General features: G+C 41.6%; 2 protein-coding genes across 12 annotated transcripts in view; one reads left to right on the top strand and one right to left on the bottom strand.

The window, feature by feature from the left end:
* Positions 1-791: 791 nt before the first annotated feature.
* On the bottom strand, positions 792-20,071 carry LOC100559887 (cytochrome c iso-1/iso-2). Of its 3 annotated transcripts, XM_062969153.1 has the most exons (4): positions 19,994-20,071; positions 9,343-9,496; positions 3,404-3,578; positions 792-1,074 (listed from the first exon to the last, which is right to left on the bottom strand). In XM_062969153.1, exons 3-4 carry the CDS (start codon positions 3,570-3,572, stop codon positions 926-928), a joined length of 318 nt encoding a protein of 105 aa, XP_062825223.1. In that variant the 5' UTR covers positions 3,573-3,578; positions 9,343-9,496; positions 19,994-20,071; the 3' UTR covers positions 792-925. The 3 variants fall into 3 exon arrangements, with proteins under 3 accessions (XP_062825223.1, XP_062825222.1, XP_003226812.1); XM_062969152.1 differs by lacking the exon at positions 19,994-20,071 and having other exon boundaries at positions 9,343-9,586; XM_003226764.4 differs by lacking the exons at positions 9,343-9,496; positions 19,994-20,071 and adding an exon at positions 7,851-8,000.
* Positions 20,072-20,100: 29 nt separating this feature from the next.
* Positions 20,101-22,224, top strand: part of ankrd44 (ankyrin repeat domain 44) — a 226,283-nt gene continuing 224,159 nt past the window's right edge. For 6 of the 9 annotated variants that reach the window (XM_062969143.1, XM_062969141.1, XM_062969142.1 and 3 more), the window contains exon 1: positions 20,103-20,343. In XM_062969143.1, the coding sequence (XP_062825213.1) occupies positions 20,317-20,343 (27 nt within the window). In that variant the 5' untranslated portion in view covers positions 20,103-20,316. Of the gene's footprint in view, positions 20,344-22,224 lie in introns of all 9 variants that reach the window. The other 3 variants (XM_062969148.1, XM_062969144.1, XM_062969147.1) reach the window with 2 other exon arrangements.

The raw sequence follows: 22,224 nt of genomic DNA, 5'->3' as shown, positions 1-22,224 counted from the left end.
ACTTCAAGCCCCTGAATTCCACAGATGTCATCATGGCAATTAAACTGTAATGAGTGCTATAAGAAGCCGGGCTTTAGCACAGCAGATTAATCACCAAGCTGCAATACATCTTGCCAACCAGAAGGTTGACAGTCCGAAGCCTGGGTCAGGGTGAACTCCCGACCTTTAGCCCAGCTTCTGCCAAACTAGCAGTTTGAAAACAAATGTGAGTAGATGAATAGGAACCACATTAAAGCTGGGAGGTATTTATTTACGCTCGCCGTTTCAATAAGAAAAAGAAGAAAATATATGAACAAAGAAAGCTCTTCAACAGGGAGACGGTGGCCAGAACCGAGGACAGCCTCCAAAGATGCTGAAAGATGGGAAAGACTATATACCACTATCTGTTGTCTGTCTTGTCATTGTTATAATCGGCATTGAATGTGATCCGCCGAGTCCCTTTCGGGGTGAGAGGGGCAAAATATAAATGCTGTAGATAAATAATAACTATGTAGTGTGATAGTCTTTTATGTGTCCTTTATGTGCTCCTACTGGCCTGCAATTGGTATATTAGTGGGTCCTAAGCTGTGCACTGCTATAGACAGTTTAAACCAACCCCTTTTTCATTTGATTCAGTACATTCTACTGTTATTGACTTTGCGATAATTTTATTTCTTTTTGTGAGAACTTTATTATCACAAAGGAGACTACAAATAGAAAAAATACAGGAATAAATACAAAGATATTTGGAAGAGAGCAATATAAGAAAAGACAACAGTCACTTTGTTTTGTTAGAAGGGAGACAGAGCATCTGAAAAGGCTGATGTTTTATTTTCTTTCAGGCAATGCCTTACGAACAAACACTGGGACAATAATGGAACATCAATAGTACTGCAAGTATAATGCCAACAGGGAATACTTCTGAAATCACAGAAGCTGCAATGTTTCATGAAGAGCATGCTTTTTTCAAGTATGCAATGAGATCTGCTCTCTCGTTCTTCTTTTTAATGCCAGCAAAAATCATTTTTGTTCCAGGAATGTATTTCTTTGGGTCCTCCAAATATTCCATTAATGTAGTTTCACTCCAGACAATACCTGAAACATTTAAAATGTGATAAGATATCTGTTTCCCATTCTATTGATGCCAGACTAGGGGCTTTATGTTTCAATATTTCTTGACAGACTTCAAAATCCTTTGGTTCATAAATATGGAAATAAATTTGTATAGCTATCCACTAAACTCAAAACCATAAAACATAGGATAAAAATATCAAAAACAATCTGCTTCACATTATTATTTGAACATACAGTAGAGTCTCACTTATCCAACACTCGCTTATCCAACATTCTGGATTATCCAACGCATTTTTGTAGTCAATGTTTTCAATATATCGTGATGTTTTGGTGCTAAATTTGTAAATACAGTAATTACAACATAGCATTACTGCTTATTGAACTACTTTTTCTGTCCAATTTGTTGTCTAGCATGATGTTTTGGTGCTGAATTTGTAAAATCATAACCTAATTTGATGTTTAATAGGTTTTTTCTTGATCTCTCCTTATTATCCAACATATTTGCTTATCCAACGTTCTGCCGGCCAGTTTATGTTGGATAAGTGAGACTACTGTATTTAATATGTAGTACATACAAGCTAGCTGAGATTCATAAACTGATGCCACATTTCATGAGGAAACATATCTTTGCATCTAGATATGCAGTTTAAGAAAACAGATATGCCACATTTGGTTTTTTTATGTTGCTTCTCTTTAAAAATAACCATTGTAATTGTCACCTTCCTAGATATGAAAAAAAACATGTTTGATTATAGCTGAAAGTAAAATAGCAAGAGTGAGAATAATCTTATCTTTAATTCTTTCAGTTCCTCTTCATGTATTCTCCCTGGTCAAGTTGTATTACCTCTGTCTTAAGAGACTGCAGATATACAGATGATGCTGAAGCATTCCTTATCAATTGGTTGTTTTGTAATCAGATTTGGCCTATCATTTTAAGACTAATTTGCAGTCATCTCTAGCTATGTTAATGTAAACCTTGAATGCAACAAATACGGACTACTCATTACACTCTACCTGGGGCTGCCTTTGGAAACTGTTCGGAAACTTAATCTGGTCTAAAATGCTGTGGCCAGATTGCTGACTTAGGCCAGTTACAAGGAGCATGTATCTCCCTTCCTAAAAAAGCTTCACTAGCTACTGGTTCATTTCTGGGCACAATTTAAAGAGCTGGCCATCACCTATAAAAACGTAGGTGAGACTGAAATACTGAATCTCCATATACAGACCAGTCAGAGTTTTAAGATCTGAAAGAGAGAGCTTTCTCTGAATCCTTCCAAATCACAGGCTTGTTTGGTGAGGACACAAAGGGGCCTTCCCAATGGCTGCTGTCTAATATAATCTGGATTCAGAAACCTGTTTTCTATGACAGTTTAGATTCATATCATACACTTCAAAGCAGATATATGGTTATGCTGGGTTGTGATGACAACTCTGTACAAAATGTTCATTTTTTTTGTTCAACAATAAACATGAATTCTTCTTCATGAAAAAATAAGACACCCCCTGAAAATAAGACCTAGCACACCTTTGGGACCAAAAAATAATATAAGACACTGTCCTATTTTCAGGGAAACAGGGTAGTGTGATCTGGCCACCTGATTGCCTTTAAGATGCTGTAAACTGCTATAATACCATTGGTCCTACTTGCCCCCCTAAGGCCGCTTCCACACAGCTGAAGAAAATCCCACATTATCTGCTTTGGACTGGGTTATATGGCAGTGTGGACTCAGATAATTCAGTTCAAGGCAGATATTGTGGGATTTTCTTCCTTAATATTCTGGGTTATATGGCTGTGTGGAAGGGCCCAAAGTGATGTCATGAAAGGGCTCAATGCTATTTTCACATTGGTGCTGGGTCACACAGAAGCTCTTGCGGTTGTCCTATAGGTATAAGTACAATGCATGAATGGGCCAGGAATCTTGTAAAGTATAACTTATTAAATATAAATAATATATATAAACTGCTATAGATGCATCTGAGAACACTGAGCCCTCTTTACATATCTAAATTGAAAGACACCCCCTCCCCAAATACATCTACAAGATTTGCTTTGATTTGTAAAGTGATCTTCCAGGGCCCTTTCACACAGCCATATAACCCAGAATATCAAGGCAGAAATCCCACAATATCTGCTTTGAACTGGGTTATCTGAGTCCACATTGCCATATGTTCCAGTTCCAAGCAGAAAATGTGGGATTTTATTCAGCTGAGTGGAAGGGGCCTCAGTGACATTTTACTTTGGACCAAATGTATTAGGAGTACTGTCATTATACAACTGATAGTGAGTCAGTGGTTTTGAGAGAGTTCTTTTCCTTTCCAACCTTCTGTCTCTCCCACCCTTTATTTTTACCTTTATTCTTGTTTGAATCGGAGTAAGAAAATCCGGCAGATTGTCCTGTTTTACGGCCAAAGAGTCCCCAAAGATTTGGCCCCGTCTTGTGCTTTCCACCTTTTTCAACCGTGTGGCACTGCGAACATTTTTGAACAAATATCTTCTTACCTTTTTCAACATCACCCATGATCACCTATGAAAAGGAAATGAGAAGAAATGAGCATTATATCTTTAAATCATTGCACTCTTTTAATCGTTATGTTTTCATAACCATGTTATAGTTATCTGTCAGTCTCTATCTTCCTCCTCCAAACCCATACCACATACAAATGCTCACTTGTCTCCTTTTTATTACTTCAGCACACTTTTCCCAGCAGTAATTTGAAGAACCCTCTCCCCTATGAAATACTGACACAGGCAGGACCTATACTGTCATATAATCCAGTTTCCAATTCCAGATTATCTGATTTAAACTGGATTATATGGCACAGTAAATCCAGCCATAGACATTTCCCTCTATCACTTCCATTACAATTGAGGGAAATGTTGTATATCAGCCTGTTCAGCCTGTGATTGTGTCTGACATTCATTATTGGAATGGGGATGACGTTCTTGATGGTAGGCCTGGGTCTGATAGCAATGGGAATGAGGGTTTGCCTGGGCCTGAGTTAAGCTCAGATGAGAGGCCTGAGCTGGCTCAGGAAGATTCCCAAGGCTACATTCTTGGGAGAGGCCCTTCACAGCTTTTTTCAGAACAACTGTCTGAGGATGATTTGTCAGGTGTGGAAGTTGATGAGAGCCAAGATAATGAGAGCATACATATAAAGCAAAGATTTTGTAAACAGAGAGTATTTGTTCAGAGGCAAAGACAATTAGTCGTTTACAGGAAAAGAGAGAGAAACAACCTTTATCTGGTGGTAAGGTCAAGAGAAATGCTTTCCTTCCAGTTTGGGGATCTGGAAAAGCCTTATTTTGAGTCATGGGAAAAATTTGCCTCAGTTGGGTTAACGTTGGGATTTCATGACAGTCTTGCTTTCAAGTGCTCTTAGTTTCATATACCAAGCGTTGCCAAGCTCCAGTTTGATATATGGGATTTTTCCTGCTGCCTTGTTTCATTGATCTAACCGCCTAGTTTCATGGATTTTTATGCACCCATGGATTTTGTTTCCTCTCTTGTTTCTGTGGGCTGAGCTGTGGCACAGCTAGTTAGTAGCCAGCAGCAATAAATCACCACTGACCGAGGGGTTGTTGGTTCGAAGTCCATTAATTAGCCTAGCTTGCTATCCACCTGAGCAGTTCGAAAACGGCTGTGTCTGTGAGTAGAAAATTCTAGGTACCGCTTAATGCGGTGAGGCTAATTAAACTTAATTTATGACACCGCAAAATTGCCAGCAGCATGCAGAACTTGAGGAAGTACTAACATCAAAAAGGACTCGGCGTCACAGTGGATGAAGAAGCGGCAGCTCCCCCTGTGGCTAGAAGTGAGCATACCCTCATGAAGCTGGAAGCTGTTAATAGTCTCTGCTGTCTGTCTGTATATGTGGTGTGTCTGATAATGGCATTGAATGTTTGCCGTGTTTGTGGTCCCCTTGGGGGAGATAGGATGGAATATAAATAAAGTGTTGTTGTTGTTGAAGCTTATGGACTATTTTATATACTATATCGGGGGGTTTTCCGTGTCTGGAGCGACTTGAGAAACTGCAAGTCACTTCTGGTGTGAGAGAATTGGCTGTCTGCAAGGACGTTGTCCAGGGGATGCCCGGATGTTTTGATGTTTTTACCATTCTTGTGGGAGGCTTCTCTCATGTCCCTGCATAGAGCTGGAGCTAATAGAGGGAGCTCATCCACACTCTCCCGGGTTGGATTCGAACTGGCAACCTTCAGGACAGAAGCCCAACCTTCAAGTCATCAGTCTGCCGGCACAAGGGTTTAACCCAATGCACCATCACGGGATGTTCATACCCATAGGGCCAGGACCGCAGGTTCATTTATTTATGGCCCCTTTTACACTGCCATATAATCCAGATGATCAAAGCAGAACATCCACATTATCTGCTTTGAACTGGATTATCTGAGTCTACACTGCCATATAATCCAGTTCAAAGCAGATAATCTGGATTTTATATGGCAGTGTAGAAGGGGACATGTCTGACAAAATATAACCTGCCTAGGCATTTTCTATGATCACCTTCTTGGTATTCTTAAAGTGGAAGTTGTTAATTTTAAGAGTTCACTAATATCTGCATTTGGGCATATCCATGCAAAGGCTAGGAATGTTTCCCAGATACAGGAGTCATACTGTAATTACAAGAAGGAGCTTATCTCTACTTTGATTTCCTATTACCAGCAGGCTCTGCTGGTTTTCTGACTTGAGCCATTCTCTGCTTACTGGGCACTGTGTTCTATTGCTATTGTGGTGTTTCCTCATTGCATACTTATGACTCTCATCCAAGGAATGTCCCCCTGTTGACTGCCAAGGAAGCACTTCCAGGGATGCTCTCATCATTTTCTCGTGGCCAGGATCCTTTGGCTGCTGCCTTCCTCTCCCTCACTCAGAATCTTGAGGAATTTAAACTAGCAGACTAGAGGTACATCTCAGGGCCCTTCCAGACAGCTCTATATCCCAGAATATCAAGGCAGAAAATCCCACATTATCTGAGTGTGGACTCGATAACCCAGTTCAAAGCAGATATTGTGGGATTTTCTGCCCTGATATTCTAGGATATAGGCCTGTATGGAAGAGCTCTTAGGCCTGTGGGTTCCTGATCAGCAAAAGGAACATCCTTCACCCTAAACCCATTCACTTCGATGTGATCCACTGATCTAATGAAAGCTTATGTTTTGGATTTGGAATTATAAATCCCCACTGGAAATTGTTTAGCATATTATCAACCTGTCTGCTAGAAATCTGTGAAAAATTATAGGCCCTCCTTTTGTTTGAAAAAGGAATGGTCTTTTCATTCCTCCTTCTTTAATCTTACACACAAAGAAGTATAGGAGGAGATCCAAAACTGAGACTATTCCCTCTCCACTGAAAACAGAACATCCAGAGTTTTTGTTTCCTCAATAAAGTGAAGCATGTTGGTGTTTGGGGCATATGTGGTTTGGATAGTGTAAGTCCTAGGGAATGGGGGTGAAAACGTTTTGGATTGCCCAATTAAGAATAAGGCATAATTATTTTTAGTGGATGGCAGACCTATAACTTTCTGCAACCTTGCCTTAGAGAGTGTCATGTATTGATATTTCTATATAGTTATGCTAGAAGTCAAGATGGGAGTAGTATTGGGTTTTATAGCATGAAAATCAGAAACATTGTGGGGTGGAGAAAATGGAGTGATTAGTGGCAGTGGGATGGAGTTCCACCCCACTGACTATCTTAATTCCCGATGCTGTTGAGGCACAAATATGCTTCTTAACATCACTATCTAACGTATTGGATAGAACCTATCCAGACCGTGCTTTGGCCAAGGAACCAGCTTTGCCTCCCTGTGGCCCCATCGACACTGCCATATAATGCATTCTGAAACTGCATTATTTGGCAGTGTAGACGGGGCCTCGGTCTTGCACCAGGCAGGGAAGGCATAGGAGGCAGGAAGCCTGTTGTATTCAGTCAGTGCCATATAATCCAGTTTCTGGAACCACATTATCTGCTTTGAACTGGATTATATGAGTCTACATTGCCATATAATCCAGTTCAAAGCAGATAATTTGAATTCAAACTGAATTATATAGCAGTGTAGATGGGGCTGGTCCCATGCATTCTGGATAAGTGATACTCCACAGTATTACATAGTAAACCTTGGTCAGGACTCACTCTTTTGGTTATTCTAATTGTAATATGTTGTAACGCACACTGAAGGTGCTATATAAATAAACAATGATAATAACAACAGCAACACAACTGGGTTTAGTTGGCCATTGAACAGGCGGGAAGACGGTATCATTGGATTTATCTATGCAATTTTTATCACACCTTCCTCCTGATATAGGGATTCAAATCACTGGGTTGCTGTGAGTATTCTGGGTTGTATGGTCATGTTCCAGAAGCATTCTCCCCTGACATTTCGCCCACATCTATGGCAGGCATCCAAAGGATTCCTCAAGCAGGAATCAGCCAGGCATTGAAGCTAAAAGGCCATTCAATGCTAATCATGATGGTCAATTGCAATATTCAGACTTGCCTCCAACAGAATAGAGTTCTTTCTCTCACCCTAGATTTTATTCCACAGGTATATAAACCCCACTCTCCCAGTTTCCAACAGACCTCAAAACCTCTGAGGATGCCTGCCAAGGATGTGGCCGAAATGTCAGGAGAGAATGCTTCTGGAATATGGCCATACAGCCGGGAAAACACACAACAACCCTGTGATTCCGCCATGAAAGCCTTTGACAACATATTGAGAACTGGAGACTTTTGAATGGGCTTAAACTGGGCACAGGCCAGCCTGTCTCTCCTACGGCCTACCTTAAGTCCAGCTTAGAACTAGGCCCTCTCCTAGGCTGCCTGGTACTCTTCCCAAAGCCACACAAACCCTGCCACTAGGAGGCGCTGATGCGACAAGGAAGAAACGAATAGAGCGTCACAATAGAGTCGCCCAATCACCGCCTAACGCGCCCCGACGTTCTGACCGCTGATTGGCCGGTTTAGAAAACAAAGCTTGCCCTTAGCGTTAGGACCGCTCTTAGCGCTGAGGGGAGGCTGTCGAGGGAAAGTGTCCTCGTGCTCGAGTGAGCGCCTCGCGCCTTCCACACAGCCAATAGGAAGCGGAGCAAACTTATGGGCTTGCCCTGCGACCAATGATAGCTCGTTCGATTGCCGGTTCCCCGCCTCCTCTGCGCTTTCGACTTAGCTGGCGGTGAGAATTGTGGTGCCGCATTCTCAGTTGTGGCCACTAGGAGACGCTGCGGGTTCTTGAGCAGATTAGAAACAAGAAAGGGTTTTACTATAGAGACGGCTTCCGAATAGGAACCGGAAGTAGGCAGTGGTTGAGAGGCTTCCCAAACGGGGTCCTTCTGCTGGAACTCAGGACCTCTTCGTTTATGGACGCCTTGAGCAGTCAGACAACCGGCGATGTAATAATTTGCAGTTTTAATTATTAGTTACTCTAGTAAGTCAATTAAGTCACGAAGGAACACGAAATGGGTTGCTGTGAGTTTTCCGGGCTCTCTGGCCATGTTCCAGAAGCATTCTCTCCTGACATTTCGCCCAGATCTATGGCAGGCATCCTCAGAGGTTGTGAGGTCTGTTGGAAACTGGGAGAGTGGGGTTTATATACCTGTGGAATAAAATCTAGGGTGAGAGAAAGAACTCTATTCTGTTGAAGACAAGTGTGAATGATTAGCCTTAATAGCTTTGCCGGATTCCTGCCTGGGGGAATCCTTTGTTGTGAATTCCCGTTTTCTAAGTGTTCTTTATTTACTGTCCTGATTTTAGAGTTTTTTTTAATATTGGTAGCCAGGTTTTGATTTTTAGCCAGTTTGGTAGATTTGGAGTTCCTTTGACAATCATGCAAATCTGACCAATCTTTTACAGACTGTGTTGTCAAAGGATTTCATGGCCGGGATCACAGGGTTGTTGTATGTCTTTCGGGCTGTGTGGCCATGTTCCAGAAGTATTCTCTCCTGGCGTTTCGCCCACATCTATGGCAGGCATCCTCAGAGGTTGTGAGGTACCTCACAACCTCTGAGGATGCCTGCCATAGATGTGGGCGAAACGTCAGGAGAGAATGCTTCTGGAACATGGCCACACCGCCCGAAAGACATACAACAACCCTTTTACAGACTTCTTGGCAGATGGGGACTAAATGGCTTTGCAACTCTGCCATTTGTCCCAACGTCATCCTGTGATACTGAGGTGTCCGAACTTATTTCACTGCACCAGACTGCAAGGGCTTCTCAGGGGTTGTTCTGGGTTCTCCTCCACCCCACAGTATACTGTTTGTTATTGAATCACTTACTGCATATTATTGAGCTTTTCCTCATGTCTTGGCCTTCTTTCCAAAGCTTTTCCTGCTGGGTTGATGTGAGACGGTGGCAGTTCTGCTACGGTCCTTCAGGTACAAAGAAATGACTGCCATCTCACTTGAATGTTGTTTCAAAGGCACTGCCGTTCTAGGAGGAAAGGAGGCTCAGGCGATATGACCCTGTGCTCACCCACTCCTTCCCTATCTGTTCCTGCTCTGTCATGGCGGCTTCACTGACCGACTTTCAACTACCCAACTGCCTTCCCTTCCTTCCGATGGGCTGTCAATCACCCTCCCAGCATTCCATTCTCTCTCCACCTGATCTCCTGACCAAGAAATCTCATATGTGAGAGGGCACAAGTTCCCATCTAAAGCCCATGACAACATACATGGCATACTTCATCTCCTCTTTAGGATCTATTAAACCTTTTCAGACATGGAACCCTTTTTGAAGCAAAGGTTTGTTGTGGAGCACCAAGAAATATTTATATTTTATATATTTATATATTAGGAGCCCAGGTTCAAGCCCTGGGAGCGGCGTGAGCGGCCACTGTTAGCTCCAGCCAACCTAGCAGTTCGAAAACATGCCAATGTGAGTAGATCAATAGGTACCGCTCCAGCAGGAAGGTAACGGCGCTCCATGCAGTCATGCCGGCCACATGACCTTGGAGGTATCTTCGGACAACACTGGCTCTTCGGCTTGGAAATGGAGATGAGCACCAACCCCCAGAGTCAGACATGACTGGACTTAACGTTAGTGGAAAACCTTTACCTTTTTATATATTATACATAATGTATATGTATAAGGCATGGGCAAACCTTGGACACATTTATTTTCAAAATTAGACAGACAGGCTGGTCCATCCACAGATCAGTCTGTGTGATCAAATGGAAAAACACATGAACAAATTCCTTTGCACATGGCACATGTCTCATTTTAGTGCAAAAATAAAAGAAAGAACCATACAGTATTTCAAAAGAACAACAGTTTTAAGCAAGATAAATTTTACAGTAATCAGTGGGAGACCCCAGGGGCCATCCAGTCCAACCCCTTCTGCCATGTAGGAAGAGCAAAACTAAAGCATCTCCAACAGATGGCCATCCAGCATTTGGAATAACCATAATCATAATATCAGCAACCCCAGGAGCCATCCAGTCCAACTTTCTGTCATGAAGGAACATATAGCATTTAGTCTTGATTAGCATTGAATGGCCTTGCAGCTGCAAAGTCAATGTGAGGGTAGGTGCATAGAGTTGGCCTGGCATTTTTTCCCTGGAGGCACCCTCTGGAATGATGTCCAGGGTGGGAGAAAGAAGTCTTGTCTGTTGGAGGAAATGTTGCCACAGGCAGACAAACACAAGCCTTCTGGAAGAAGCAAGGGCCACCAGCATTGAAGCCATGACTTACATATTTTCCCTTTTCTCTTCCAAAGGAAAGATTTCCTTCTGTCCCATCTGTTCCCCCACTGACTATACCTTTCTCCTCCAAGTTCGAAGGAAGAGCAGAGCAGTATTACAACTCTATTACACCATGTTGTATCATGTTTCCTGGAGCATGTGTGTCCTCCACAATGAAAGGAGGGATGAATAATGCCTTGAATGAGGTAGTGGGTGAGCAGTCCAAAATCATCATTATCTATTATTATTATTATTAGCTGTGCTAGACACGTATTGCTGTGGTATCATCCTAAGTGGTTTTTTGTTTGTGGAGGCAAGTATGGATGTTGTAATTAGTTACCTTGATTAGCATTAAATGGGCTTGCAGCTTCAAAGCGTGGTTGTTTCCTCCCTGGTTGTTTCCTGTATGAAATACCCTTATTTTCAGAGTGTTGTTTTTTATTTACTGTCCGGATTGTAGAGTTTTTTAATGCCGGCTGCCAGGTTTTGTTCATTTTGATGTTTCCCATGATCCCAATAACAACAACAACTCTGAGGGGGAATCCTTTGTCGGTGTTAGCTGGCTCTGATTGTTTCCTGTCTGGAATATGTCTAGCTGTGCTTGGCCACGCGTTCCTGTGGCATAGTCTGTTGTTATGGAAAATAATGTAATGGGAAGCAGCCTGTGTTTGAAACTGCAAAGCTGTTCAGTGCTTTCAAGGTGGGAAATGGAGGATCCCCGTAGGTAGAAAGGAGCCATGTAAGTGCAGTTTATGTATCTTTGGAATAATGCCCAGGGTGGGAGAAAGAACTCTTGTCTGCCTGAATCAAGTGTGAATGTTGCAATTGGCCAGCATGATAAGTATGTAATAGCCTTTTCGTTTCAAAGCCTTGCTGTTTCCTCCCTAGGGATATCCTTTTTTGAGAGGTGTTAGTTGGCTCTGGTTATTTCCTGTCTGGCATTCCCCTGTTTTCAGAGTGTTGTTCTTTATTTACATCCTGTTGTAGAGTTTTGTAATGCTGAGAGCCTGGTTTTGTTCATTTTCATGGTTCACGGCAACCTAGTAGTAATAATAATATCCAAATGTAAACTCTGCAAGGAAGCAGATGAAACAATAGATCACATCCTCAACTGCTGCAAGAAGATCGCACAGACTGACTACAAGCAGAGGCATCACACCGTTGCTCAGATGTTTCATTGGAACTTGTGCCACAAATACCATCTGCCTGTAACAAAGAACTGGTGGGATCACAAGCCGGAAAAGGTTACAGAGAATGAACATGTCAAGCTACTCTGGGACTTCCGAATTCAGACAGACAGGGTTTTGGAGCACAATACTCCTGACCTCACGATCATGTTAAAATACAAAGTATGGATTGTCGATGTTGCAGTCCCAGGGGACAGCAGGATTGAAGAAAAACAACTCGAAAAGCTGACACAATATGAGGATTTAAAGATCAAATTGCAAAGACTCTGGCACAAGCCAGTCAAGGTGGTCCCAGTGGTGATCGGCATACTGGGTGCAGTGCCTAAAGGCCTTGGCCTGCACTTAAACACAATCGGCGCTGACAAAATTACCATCTGCCAGCTGCAGAAGGCCACCTTACTGGGATCTGCACGCATTATTCGCCAATACATCACTTGGGAAGTGTCCGACGTGTGAGCCAGTACAACAGCCAGCAGAGTGTCTGCTGTGGACTCAACTTGTGTTTCTAATAATAATAATAATAATAATAATAATAATAATAATAATAACAACAACACATATACATCACACAGTCCTAAATGCTTGGGAAGTGTTCGACTTGTGATTTTGTGATACGAAATCCAGCATGTCTATCTTGTTTGCTGTGTCATACAATAATAATAATAATAATAATAATAATAATAATAATAATAATAATGACTCTGAGGTGGGAGGTGTCTAGAGAAAGAGGGCAATATATCTGACAGAGACTGTATAGAATGTGTTGTTTGATTATGAACTGTTATGATGAGGATTTAAGGGTGCATCTACAATGTGGAATTAATGCAATTTCACAGCACTGTAACTTCCATGGAATTCCGGGAGTTGTGATTTTACAAGATCTTTAGCCTTCTTTGCCAAAGTTTGCTGGGGCCTCACTAAATTAGAAATCCAAAGATTCCCTAGCTTTGAGCCATGGCAGTTAAAGTGGACTCAAACTGCATTAATTCTATGGTATAGATGTACCCTGAGCGAGTGAGACAGTCAGATGGTACTATTCCTGTTTTTTTTCTTCTATCTATATTTTTACATTGTGGGAACAAATCCGATTCAACTGTGCCATTTTGTTTCTATTTTCAGCAATAAATTTAAAGCATGCATTCAATGTCTATATGGCCCTTCATGACCCAGCATTGCTGACATGATTATTACTGCATTAATAGGATCACAAAAGCAGCAAATGAATTTTGATGCTAATCCTTTTGCACAACCTGGCTCCCACCAGATGTCCCAGATTAGTAATCCCAACATCCTCAGACATCACATCTGATAGGAATTGTAATATATCTAGAATAGATCTGATTGTGGGAGGCTGCTTTAGTGCCTGCAAAACAAGACATAGGTTATAATGTTAGCCACCACGTTTCTTTAAGTGCCTTGATTACTTGAATATAATATATAAAATGTGTGTGCGTGCCTTCATGATGCCGACCTCATCTTTATATATAAAAACACAGCCTGCATATGTTTGTGCACGCAGAACCCGAAAAGTAGTCGGTCGATTAGCTTGAAATTTTGACACAACATTGTATTCCAATATACACTGTGTTTTTATAGTAAAATTAGTTTGGGGGAGGAAAAACCATGGATGATGGAATATGCAGTACATTCAATCACTTCATCTCCCACAGACCACTGCGACTTACACCAATGACTGACCAGGACCAAACCTGGCACATAGATACCTCATGACCCACCTTACGTCCTAGTGTGGTTAGAGGAGGACAGACCATGGATTATGGGATTTACACTACCTTCACCCAAATCAGCTCCCATAGACCACTGCGACCTCCACGGATGACAAACATGGACCATATTTGGCACACAAGTTTGGGGGATATTGACATTGATTTACACGAGTTAAAGCTAACCTGCATCCAGAGAAATTGTGACCCCCATCGACAATGGACCAGGAACAAACTTGGCACAGAGAACCCCCATGACCCATTGAACATACTGCTGTGATATGTTGAAATTGACCTTGATTATGGGAGTTGTCGTTCATCCTTACCCAGTTTGGACAAAATCCAGCCGACAACGGATCTGGACTACACTTAGCACACAGACCTAATATGGTCAACTCTACATACACGCAGGAGTTGGGGATGATTGCCCGGGGAATCCCACTCATTCCGAACAACATGGTGTTTGGGTTCAAATGACTTCAATTACCAATACGCATTGTGTTTGCAATGACTATCAATAAAATGCAAGGGCAATCTTTGCAAGTGTGCGGGTTGAAATTAAAAAACAAATGCTTCTCCTATGGGCAATTAAATGTCACATGTTCTGATCTCAATGTTTAAGCAGAAAAAAGACATACCAAAAATGTAGTCAATCCACTAGGATTACAATAAAAATTATTTTTTGGACAAAAACCCTTTTTTTCCTTCCTTACCATACATTCCACATAGACAGAGCAATGCCAAGCAGGGAATTGAATGATGTGTTTACTCAGTGAATCTATGTTCGCTACAATACTTTTATTTACTTTCAGATTCAGTACATAGCATATTGAGCTACAGTGAAGTGTGGCCGGGTTTAGCTATTTACTTATATAAGTTTTTCTTAGGCCTCTTCCACATGGCTGAATAAAATCTCACATTATCTGCAGTGTGGACTCAAGATAACCCAGTTCAAAACAGATTTTCTGCCTTGATATTCTGGGTTATATGGCTGTGTGAAAGGGCCCTTAGACAAGGTATACTCAAGGCTAGTTTTGTCAGTCCCTTTCTTTGAAATAGCTTTACTATACTACAATATTATATTGCATACCTACTCTGAGTTCCGATAACATGGTACAGGATTATGATCCAAATCATATTTCTTGTACCAGTTAAAAATCCTTCCCAGCATAATTGCCACATAGATCTGATTTTATTGATAATTTTCCAAACTGAGAAGACCCATTTAGTTAGTTGTCACCTAGTGAGTCAACACACAGACAAATCTCATCGAATAATGCTCTGTTAGGACTAACCAATAGCAGCTAGGCAACAGTCCACCAAACTAATATAATACTGATGCAATAAATCATACTTTAGTATCTAAATGTATATGTGCACACTGCAATAACTAGGCATTTATATGTATATGGGGGCATGTTAATTCAAGCTATGTTTGCAATGCATACTTTCGTCTAGACTTTCTACCAGCTTCTGGCTCTGGAATCTTTGGCATTCAGTTCTCTAGTTCAAATCTCAGCTGCTCCTTTCTGTTGCAGAAAAAAGATTTGGATGGAGATCTGGCAGGATTTGAAGACTAAGATGCAACATGTCCCTTCTATCAGAAGGGCCGTGTTTAGTCAAAACAGGCCCATCATTAACAGTAATTAAGGAGAGCAATGATTATTTAGAAATATTTTCCCACAGCCATTCGTTTGAACAGCACAAGCACAGTCTGCAAGTTTAACATCAAAATGTCAAATTAGTTTACATGTGTCCCAGTCCTGAATGCAGGCAGTCCCCAAGTTATGAACAAGATAGGTTCTGTAGGTTTGTTCTTAAGTTGAATTTCTATGTACATTGGAACACTTATATTTTTAAGTGTAACTCTAGCCATATACATATATATAAGGTAAAGGTAAAGGTTTTCCCCTGATGCTAAGTCTAGTGTCTAATTCTGGGGTTTGGTGCTCATCTTAATTTTTAAGCCAAAGAGCCGGTGTTGTCCATAGACGCTTCCAAGGTCATGTGGCCACTGGCGCGACTGCATGGAGCACCATGACCTTCCCGCAGGAGAGGTACCTATTGATCTACTCACATTGGCATGTTTTTGAACTGCTAGATTGGCAGAAGCTGGGGCTAACAGTGGGAGCTCACCTCGCTCCCCGGATTCAAACCGCCAGTCTTTCAGTCAGTGAGTTCAGCAGCTCAGTGGTTTAAACCACTACACCACCAGGGGCTCCTATACATATACATATACATAGGGCTTTGGATAGCATAGGGAAGGTTAACACCCCTGTGGAGTTTATATAATAATATATAAAACTTTATTTATATCCCCCCACCATCTCCCTGAAGGGACTCAGGGCAGCTTACAAGGCACTCTAGGGTGCACATATAACATTCAACAGGTAAAAAAAGGTACAAAGGTATAAAAACAAATTAAGTAAAATTATAGCAACAACCCCTTGCTGCCTGTACCCCTCTTCAGAATATTGCACTTCACTTTCTCTCCCTGCAATAATTGGATTTTGAAAAATGTGGCTTGTTGTGGAAAGAAGGACTGGTGAGAAAGCTTCAGTGAACACACTGTTTCCCCATGATAACTCTCAGAAGTTAATTTCCCTTCCAAGAGTTGATTTCTCTCACTTCCCGTTGCCTCACCCTGTTCCTAATTATGAGTTGTTTGTAAGTCGGATGTTTGTAATTTGAGGACTACCTGTATACTGTCTAATTTAGTTAAAGTATGAATTACATGCCAGTCGGGTGCTAGAAAATGATGCTGTCACTGGAGGTTGCAGGAGGTGTGGATAGCACTGGGTGACACCTTCAGCTGGAATGACATTAAAATGACTGTCTATACAATCTAAACAGTATATTAAATTTAACACATAATTTCACTTCCTTCTAACATTGCTTAAGGAATGACTACCATTTTTAAAAACTAAGGCCCTTGTCACATGTACTTATACCCTGTCTCTGATGCTCTTTGCCTACTGGTGGCCATGGGACCTATCACATGATGCAAGGTCCATTTCGTCGGACATTTGTAGGCACTTGTAGGCAAAGAGTCTGCCACGAGAACATTTTGGAAAAACAGGAATCAATCATCTTTAATTTTGCTGCGTGTGTTGGAACCACAGTTTTATATGTGTAATGGAGAGACCTTTATCCATGCCAATAATGTCTTTTCATTCCACTTGATTCCCCTTTGGCCAAATGGCTGGCAGTACACTTTTTGTGGTAGACAGAGAAAGGCCATAGTAATGTTATGGATTTTTGTGTGTTAGTGGATCATAATAAACTATGGCATGTTCTTGGTGGTATGGGGATAGCAAGTCTCCAATTACTCCAATTAGCAATTACTCTGACAACCTTGTCTGTCTCATGAGGAATCTGTATAAAGACCAAGTAGCCACAGTAAGAACAGACCACGGAACAACAGACTGGTTCAAGATTGGAAAAGGAGTGCAGCAGGGCTGCATACTTTCACCCTACCTTTTCAACTTGTATGCAGAACACATCATGCAACTTGTGGGGCTTGACAAATCAAAGGCTGGAGTTAAATCGTTAATAACCTTAGGTATGCAGATGATACCACTCTGATGGCTGAAAGTGAGGAGGAGCTGAGGAGCCATATCACCAAGGTGAAAGAAGAAAGCACAAAAGCTGGGTTGCAGTTAAACATCAAGAAAAACAAGATGATGGCAACCAGACTGATTGATAACTGGCAAACAGAGGGAGAAAATGTGGAGGCAGTGACAGACTTTATATTTCTAGGCTCGAAAATCACTGCAGATGCAGACTGCAGCAAGGAAATCAGAAGGCGCTTACTTCTTGGGAGGAGAGCAATGGCCAACCTCAACAAAATTGTGAAAAGCAGAGATATCACACTGGCAACGAAGACCCGCATAGTGAAAGCAATGGTATTCCCCTATGGATGTGAAAGCTGGACCATAAGGAAGGCTGAGCGAAGGAAGATAGATGCTTTTGAACTCTGGTGCTGGAGGAAAATCCTGAGAGTGCCTTGGACTGCAAGAAGAGCCAACCAGTCCATCCTCCAGGAAATAATGCCCAGTGGCTGCTCACTGGAGGGAAGGATATTAGAGGCAAAGTTGAAGTATTTTGGACACATCATGAGAAGACAGGAAAGCTTGGAAAAGATCACGATGCTGGGGAAAATGGAAGGAAAAAGGAAGAGAGGCTGACCAAGGGCAAGATGGATGGACAGTATCCTTGAAGTGACTGGCTTGACCTTGGAGGAACTGGAGGCGGCGACAGCCAACAGGGAGCTCTGGCGTGGACTGGTCCATGAGGTCACGAAGAGTCGGAGACGACTGAACGAATAAAGAAGAAGCTTCCTCTTTGAGCCCTCCTTGTCTTTGAATGTGTATGCCCCATTTAAGACAGTTTAAAAGAAATGTCCTGCTTTTCCTTTCCCTTTGTCCTGATATGAAAACTATTCCAAAATTGGGGGGTGGAGGGGAGGGGGGGGTGGAAATCCGAAATACTTCATTTGGAGAAAGCAGACTCAGGCTGTATCTATACTGCCATATACTCCAGATGATCAAAGCAGATAATCCACATTGTCTGCTTTGAGCTGGATTATATGAGTCTGCACTGCCATATAATCCAGTTCAATAACCTGGATTTTATATGGCTGTGTAGAAGGGGCCTCAGTCAGGCTGGATCCACAGGGACTGCCTTGGATTATATGAGTCTACACTGCCATATGATCCAGTTCAAAGCAGATAAGTTAGATTTTGTATGGCAGTGTAGATGGGGCCTGTGACACCTGTTTCCAAGTGACTAATGGAGGGAAAGCACAGAATTTAATTTCTGCCACTCTTGATACAGGGGAGAACGAAGCTTTTAAATCACTACATCTATTCAGTATGTATGTGTGCAGAGCCGGTCCAAGGTAATTTTCAAGTGTAGGCAAACAGAAATTTTGGTGCCCTCTCCCCCCCCAAAAAAACCCAATCACTGAAAAATAAAGGTGTTGGATAAACAAAAATGTTTGATAATAAGGAGGGATTAAGGAAAAGCCTAAATAAACAACACTCTGAAAATGGGAAATCCAGACAGGAAACAATCAGGGCCAACTAACACCCCCCAACCAAGGATGCCCCCAGGGAGGAAGCCCCACTTGCCTTGCTTCCTAGACTTCCTACAGAGGAGGAGTTGGATGACCCAGTAGTCTGAATCAATACAACTATTTCTGACAGTGTATGTCAGATTTTCTCAAACTGACATTTTCCAGAAGTGCTGGACATTCATTACTGCCATCTCTGCCTTGCACATCCATTAGAAAGTGTAGATTCTATATTTTTGCTAAACTAAATAGTTGCATACAGGTGTTAAAACTTTAATCCTCGGGAAACTCTACTTATAAATGAAGGTACTAGGACTTATTTAACAATTTCCCTCCTTTCTCATAAATGGGGACAAAAGTGGCTCACCTATGAATTAAAACAAGCTCCATAAATTAAAAAGTAACAGTAGAAAATGAACATTCAATTAAATAAGCGTGTATGCATTAAATTAATTTACCCAAGTTAGGTAAGATAAGCAATACTTACTTCACAAGCTTCCCAAAAACCATATTGTCTTCCTAGGCTCCTTTCTGCTGCAGGAGACAGGAGTTGCCTCGATGGCGCCCCCAACAACATGGCGCCACAGGCAAATGCCTAGTTTGCCTGGTGGTAGAACCGCCTCTGTATGTGTGTGTGTAGATATATCTGTCTATCCATATCTAGGTAAAGGTAAAGGTTTTCCCCTGACATGAAGTCTAGTCGAGTCCGACTCTGGGGGTTGGTGCTCATCTCCATTTTAAGCTGAAGAGCCGGTGTTGCCTATAGACACCTCCAAGGTCATGTGGCCAGCATGACTGCATGGACTGCCATTATTTTCCCGCCGAAGTGGTACTTATTGATCTACTCACATTTGCATGTTTTTGAACTGCTAGGTTGGCAGAAGCTGGGGCTAATAGCTCACTCCGCTCCCTGGATTGAAACTGACCTCTCAATTAGCAATATGTTGTTGAAGACTTTCATGGCTGGAATCAGAGGGTTGTTGTGTGTTTTCCGTGCTGTATGGCCATGTTCCAGAAGCATTCTCTCCTGACGCCTCACCCACATCTATGGCAGATATATCTCACAACCTCTGAGGATGCCTGCCATAGATGTGGGTGAATGTCAGGAGAGAATGCTTTCTGGAACATGGCCATACAGCACGGAAAACACACAACAACCCTGTGATTCCAGCCATGAAAGTCTTCAACAACATATTGCTAATTTTTATATATCTGGGCGCTAGGGAGAGAAAGCCGGGTGAGACACAAAGGAAAGGCTTTACCGCGTCCGGCCTGCAGAGGGCAGCAGAGTGCCTTCCCGTCAAGGGTTGGTGGGCGGGGGGAAGGCGCCTTTGCGGCCGCGCTCGGCAGGGGGCGCTGTGGCGCAGGCCGAGAGAGGCTGCGTTTGTTGCGCATGCATATAGTGCGTGTGTCTGTCTACAGGGGGTGATGTCAGTGCCCCGAAGTGAGAGCGAGAGCGGGCTTGGCTAGGGACCAGCAGCAGCAGCAGCAGAAGCAGCAGCAGCCACGGGCTCGCTCTCCCCTTGCCCTCGCCGAGCCAGGAGGAGGAGGGTCGCCAGTCCATGCCTTTGAGCCAGGAGAGGGAATGGCAGTCCTCAAGCTCACAGACCAGGTAAGAGGCACACACACACAGACAGCGAGACGGAGAGGAGGAGGCTCAGCTGCAAGGGCTGCATGGCCAGAGCTGCTGAAGCAGCAGCAACAACAGCAGCATGTTGTTGTTGCTGCTGCTGCTGCTGATTGCAATTGTTGTTCTGGAGAGGAAGTCGGCGCTTGGCTTCCCATCTCCAGTGCTTGATCCTTGCAAAGACATCCTTTCAGGGTTTGCTCCTTTGCAGGGGCTCTGTCTGCTGGTTGCCTCTCAGTGGCTTGCCTCTTTCTTTCTTTCTTTCTTTCTTTCTTTCTTTCTTTCTTTCTTTCTTTCTTTGAGAAGGCATTTTTGGAGATTGACATCTCTCCCATTTTCTTCCTTCCTCCAGTAGCATTAATAGAGGTTTATCTTTGGTTTCTTTGGCAGGAGGGATAAGAGAAGGCCAGCCATCTGTATTATTATGTATTATTATTGTATATTATATTATGATAAATTATACTATATTATAATATTTTATATATTATATTATTGCATTATGTTATATCATACAGTAGAGTCTCACTTATCCAACACTCGCTTATCCAACGTTCTGGATTATCCAACGCATTTTTGTAGTCAATGTTTTCAATAAATCATGATATTTTGGTGCTAAATTCGTAACTATAGTAATTACTACATAGCATTACTGCATATTGAACTACTTTTTCTGTCAAATTTGTTTTATAACATGATGTTTGGGTGCTTAATTTGTAAAATCATAATCTAATTTGATGTTTAATAGGCTTTTCCTTAATCCCTCCTTATTATCCAACATATTCGCTTATTCAACATTCTGCCGGCCCGTTTATGTTGGATAAGTGAGACTCTACTGTACTATTATTTTATATTATGCTATGTTATATTGTATGGTAGTGTTATATTATATCATTGCTTTATATTATATTATTGTATTATGTTATATTATTTTATATTATGCTATATTATATTGTGTGGTTGTACAGTAGAGTCTCACTTATCCAACATAAACAGGCCGGCAGAATGTTGGATAAGTGAATATGTTGGATAATAAGGAGGGATCAACGAAAAGCCTATTAAACATCAAATTAGGTTATGATTTTACAAATTAAGCACCCAAACATCATGTTATCCAACAAATTTGACAGAAAAAGTAGTTCAATACGCAGTAATGCTATGTAGTAATTACTGTATTTACAAATTTAGCACCAAAATATCATGATATATTGAAAACATTGACTACAAAAATGCGTTGGATAATCCAGAACGTTGGGTAAGCGAGTGTTGGATAAGTGAGACTCTACTGTATTATATTATACCATTGCTTTATATTATGTTATTGCTTTATACAGTAGAGTCTCACTTATCCAACATGAACAGGCTGGCAGAATGTTGGATAAGTGAATATGTTGGATAATAAGGAGGGATCAACAAAAAGCCTATTAAACATCAAATTAGGTTATGATTTTACAAATTAAACACCCGAACATCATGTTATCCAACAAATTTGACAAAAAAAGTAGTTCAATACGCAGTAATGTTATGTAGTTATTACTGCATTTATGAATTTAGCACCAAAATATCACGATGTATGGAAAACATTGACTACAAAAATGCTTTGGATAATCCAGAACGTTGGATAAGCGAGTGTTGGATAAGTGAGACTCTACTGTATTATGCTATATTATATTGCGTGGTTGTGTTATATTATATTATTGCTTTATATTATATCATTTTTTATATTTTGTTACTGTTTTATGAATATTACGATGCAGTTATTATTTTATAATAAATATAATATGGTTATATTATATTATTTGTATTGTTGTTAAATGAATGGCTAATAGACAGTTATTTGTATTGTTGAAGGCTTTCATGACCGAGATC

This window comes from Anolis carolinensis, chromosome 1, assembly GCF_035594765.1.
Source record: "Anolis carolinensis isolate JA03-04 chromosome 1, rAnoCar3.1.pri, whole genome shotgun sequence".
Classification (NCBI taxonomy): Eukaryota; Metazoa; Chordata; class Lepidosauria; order Squamata; family Dactyloidae; genus Anolis; species Anolis carolinensis.
The sequence above is the reverse complement of the archived record's forward strand: the minus strand, read 5'-3'. Positions and strand labels throughout refer to the sequence as shown.

Coding starts and splice junctions, on each gene's coding strand:
- LOC100559887 (XM_062969153.1), bottom strand. CDS start 3,572: ATGGGTGATGTTGAAAAAGGTAAGAAGATATTTGTTCAAAAATGTTCG. Junction 1,075..3,403: donor CGATTCAAACAAGAATAAAG/GTAAAAATAAAG, acceptor TAAATGTTTCAG/GTATTGTCTGGAGTGAAACT.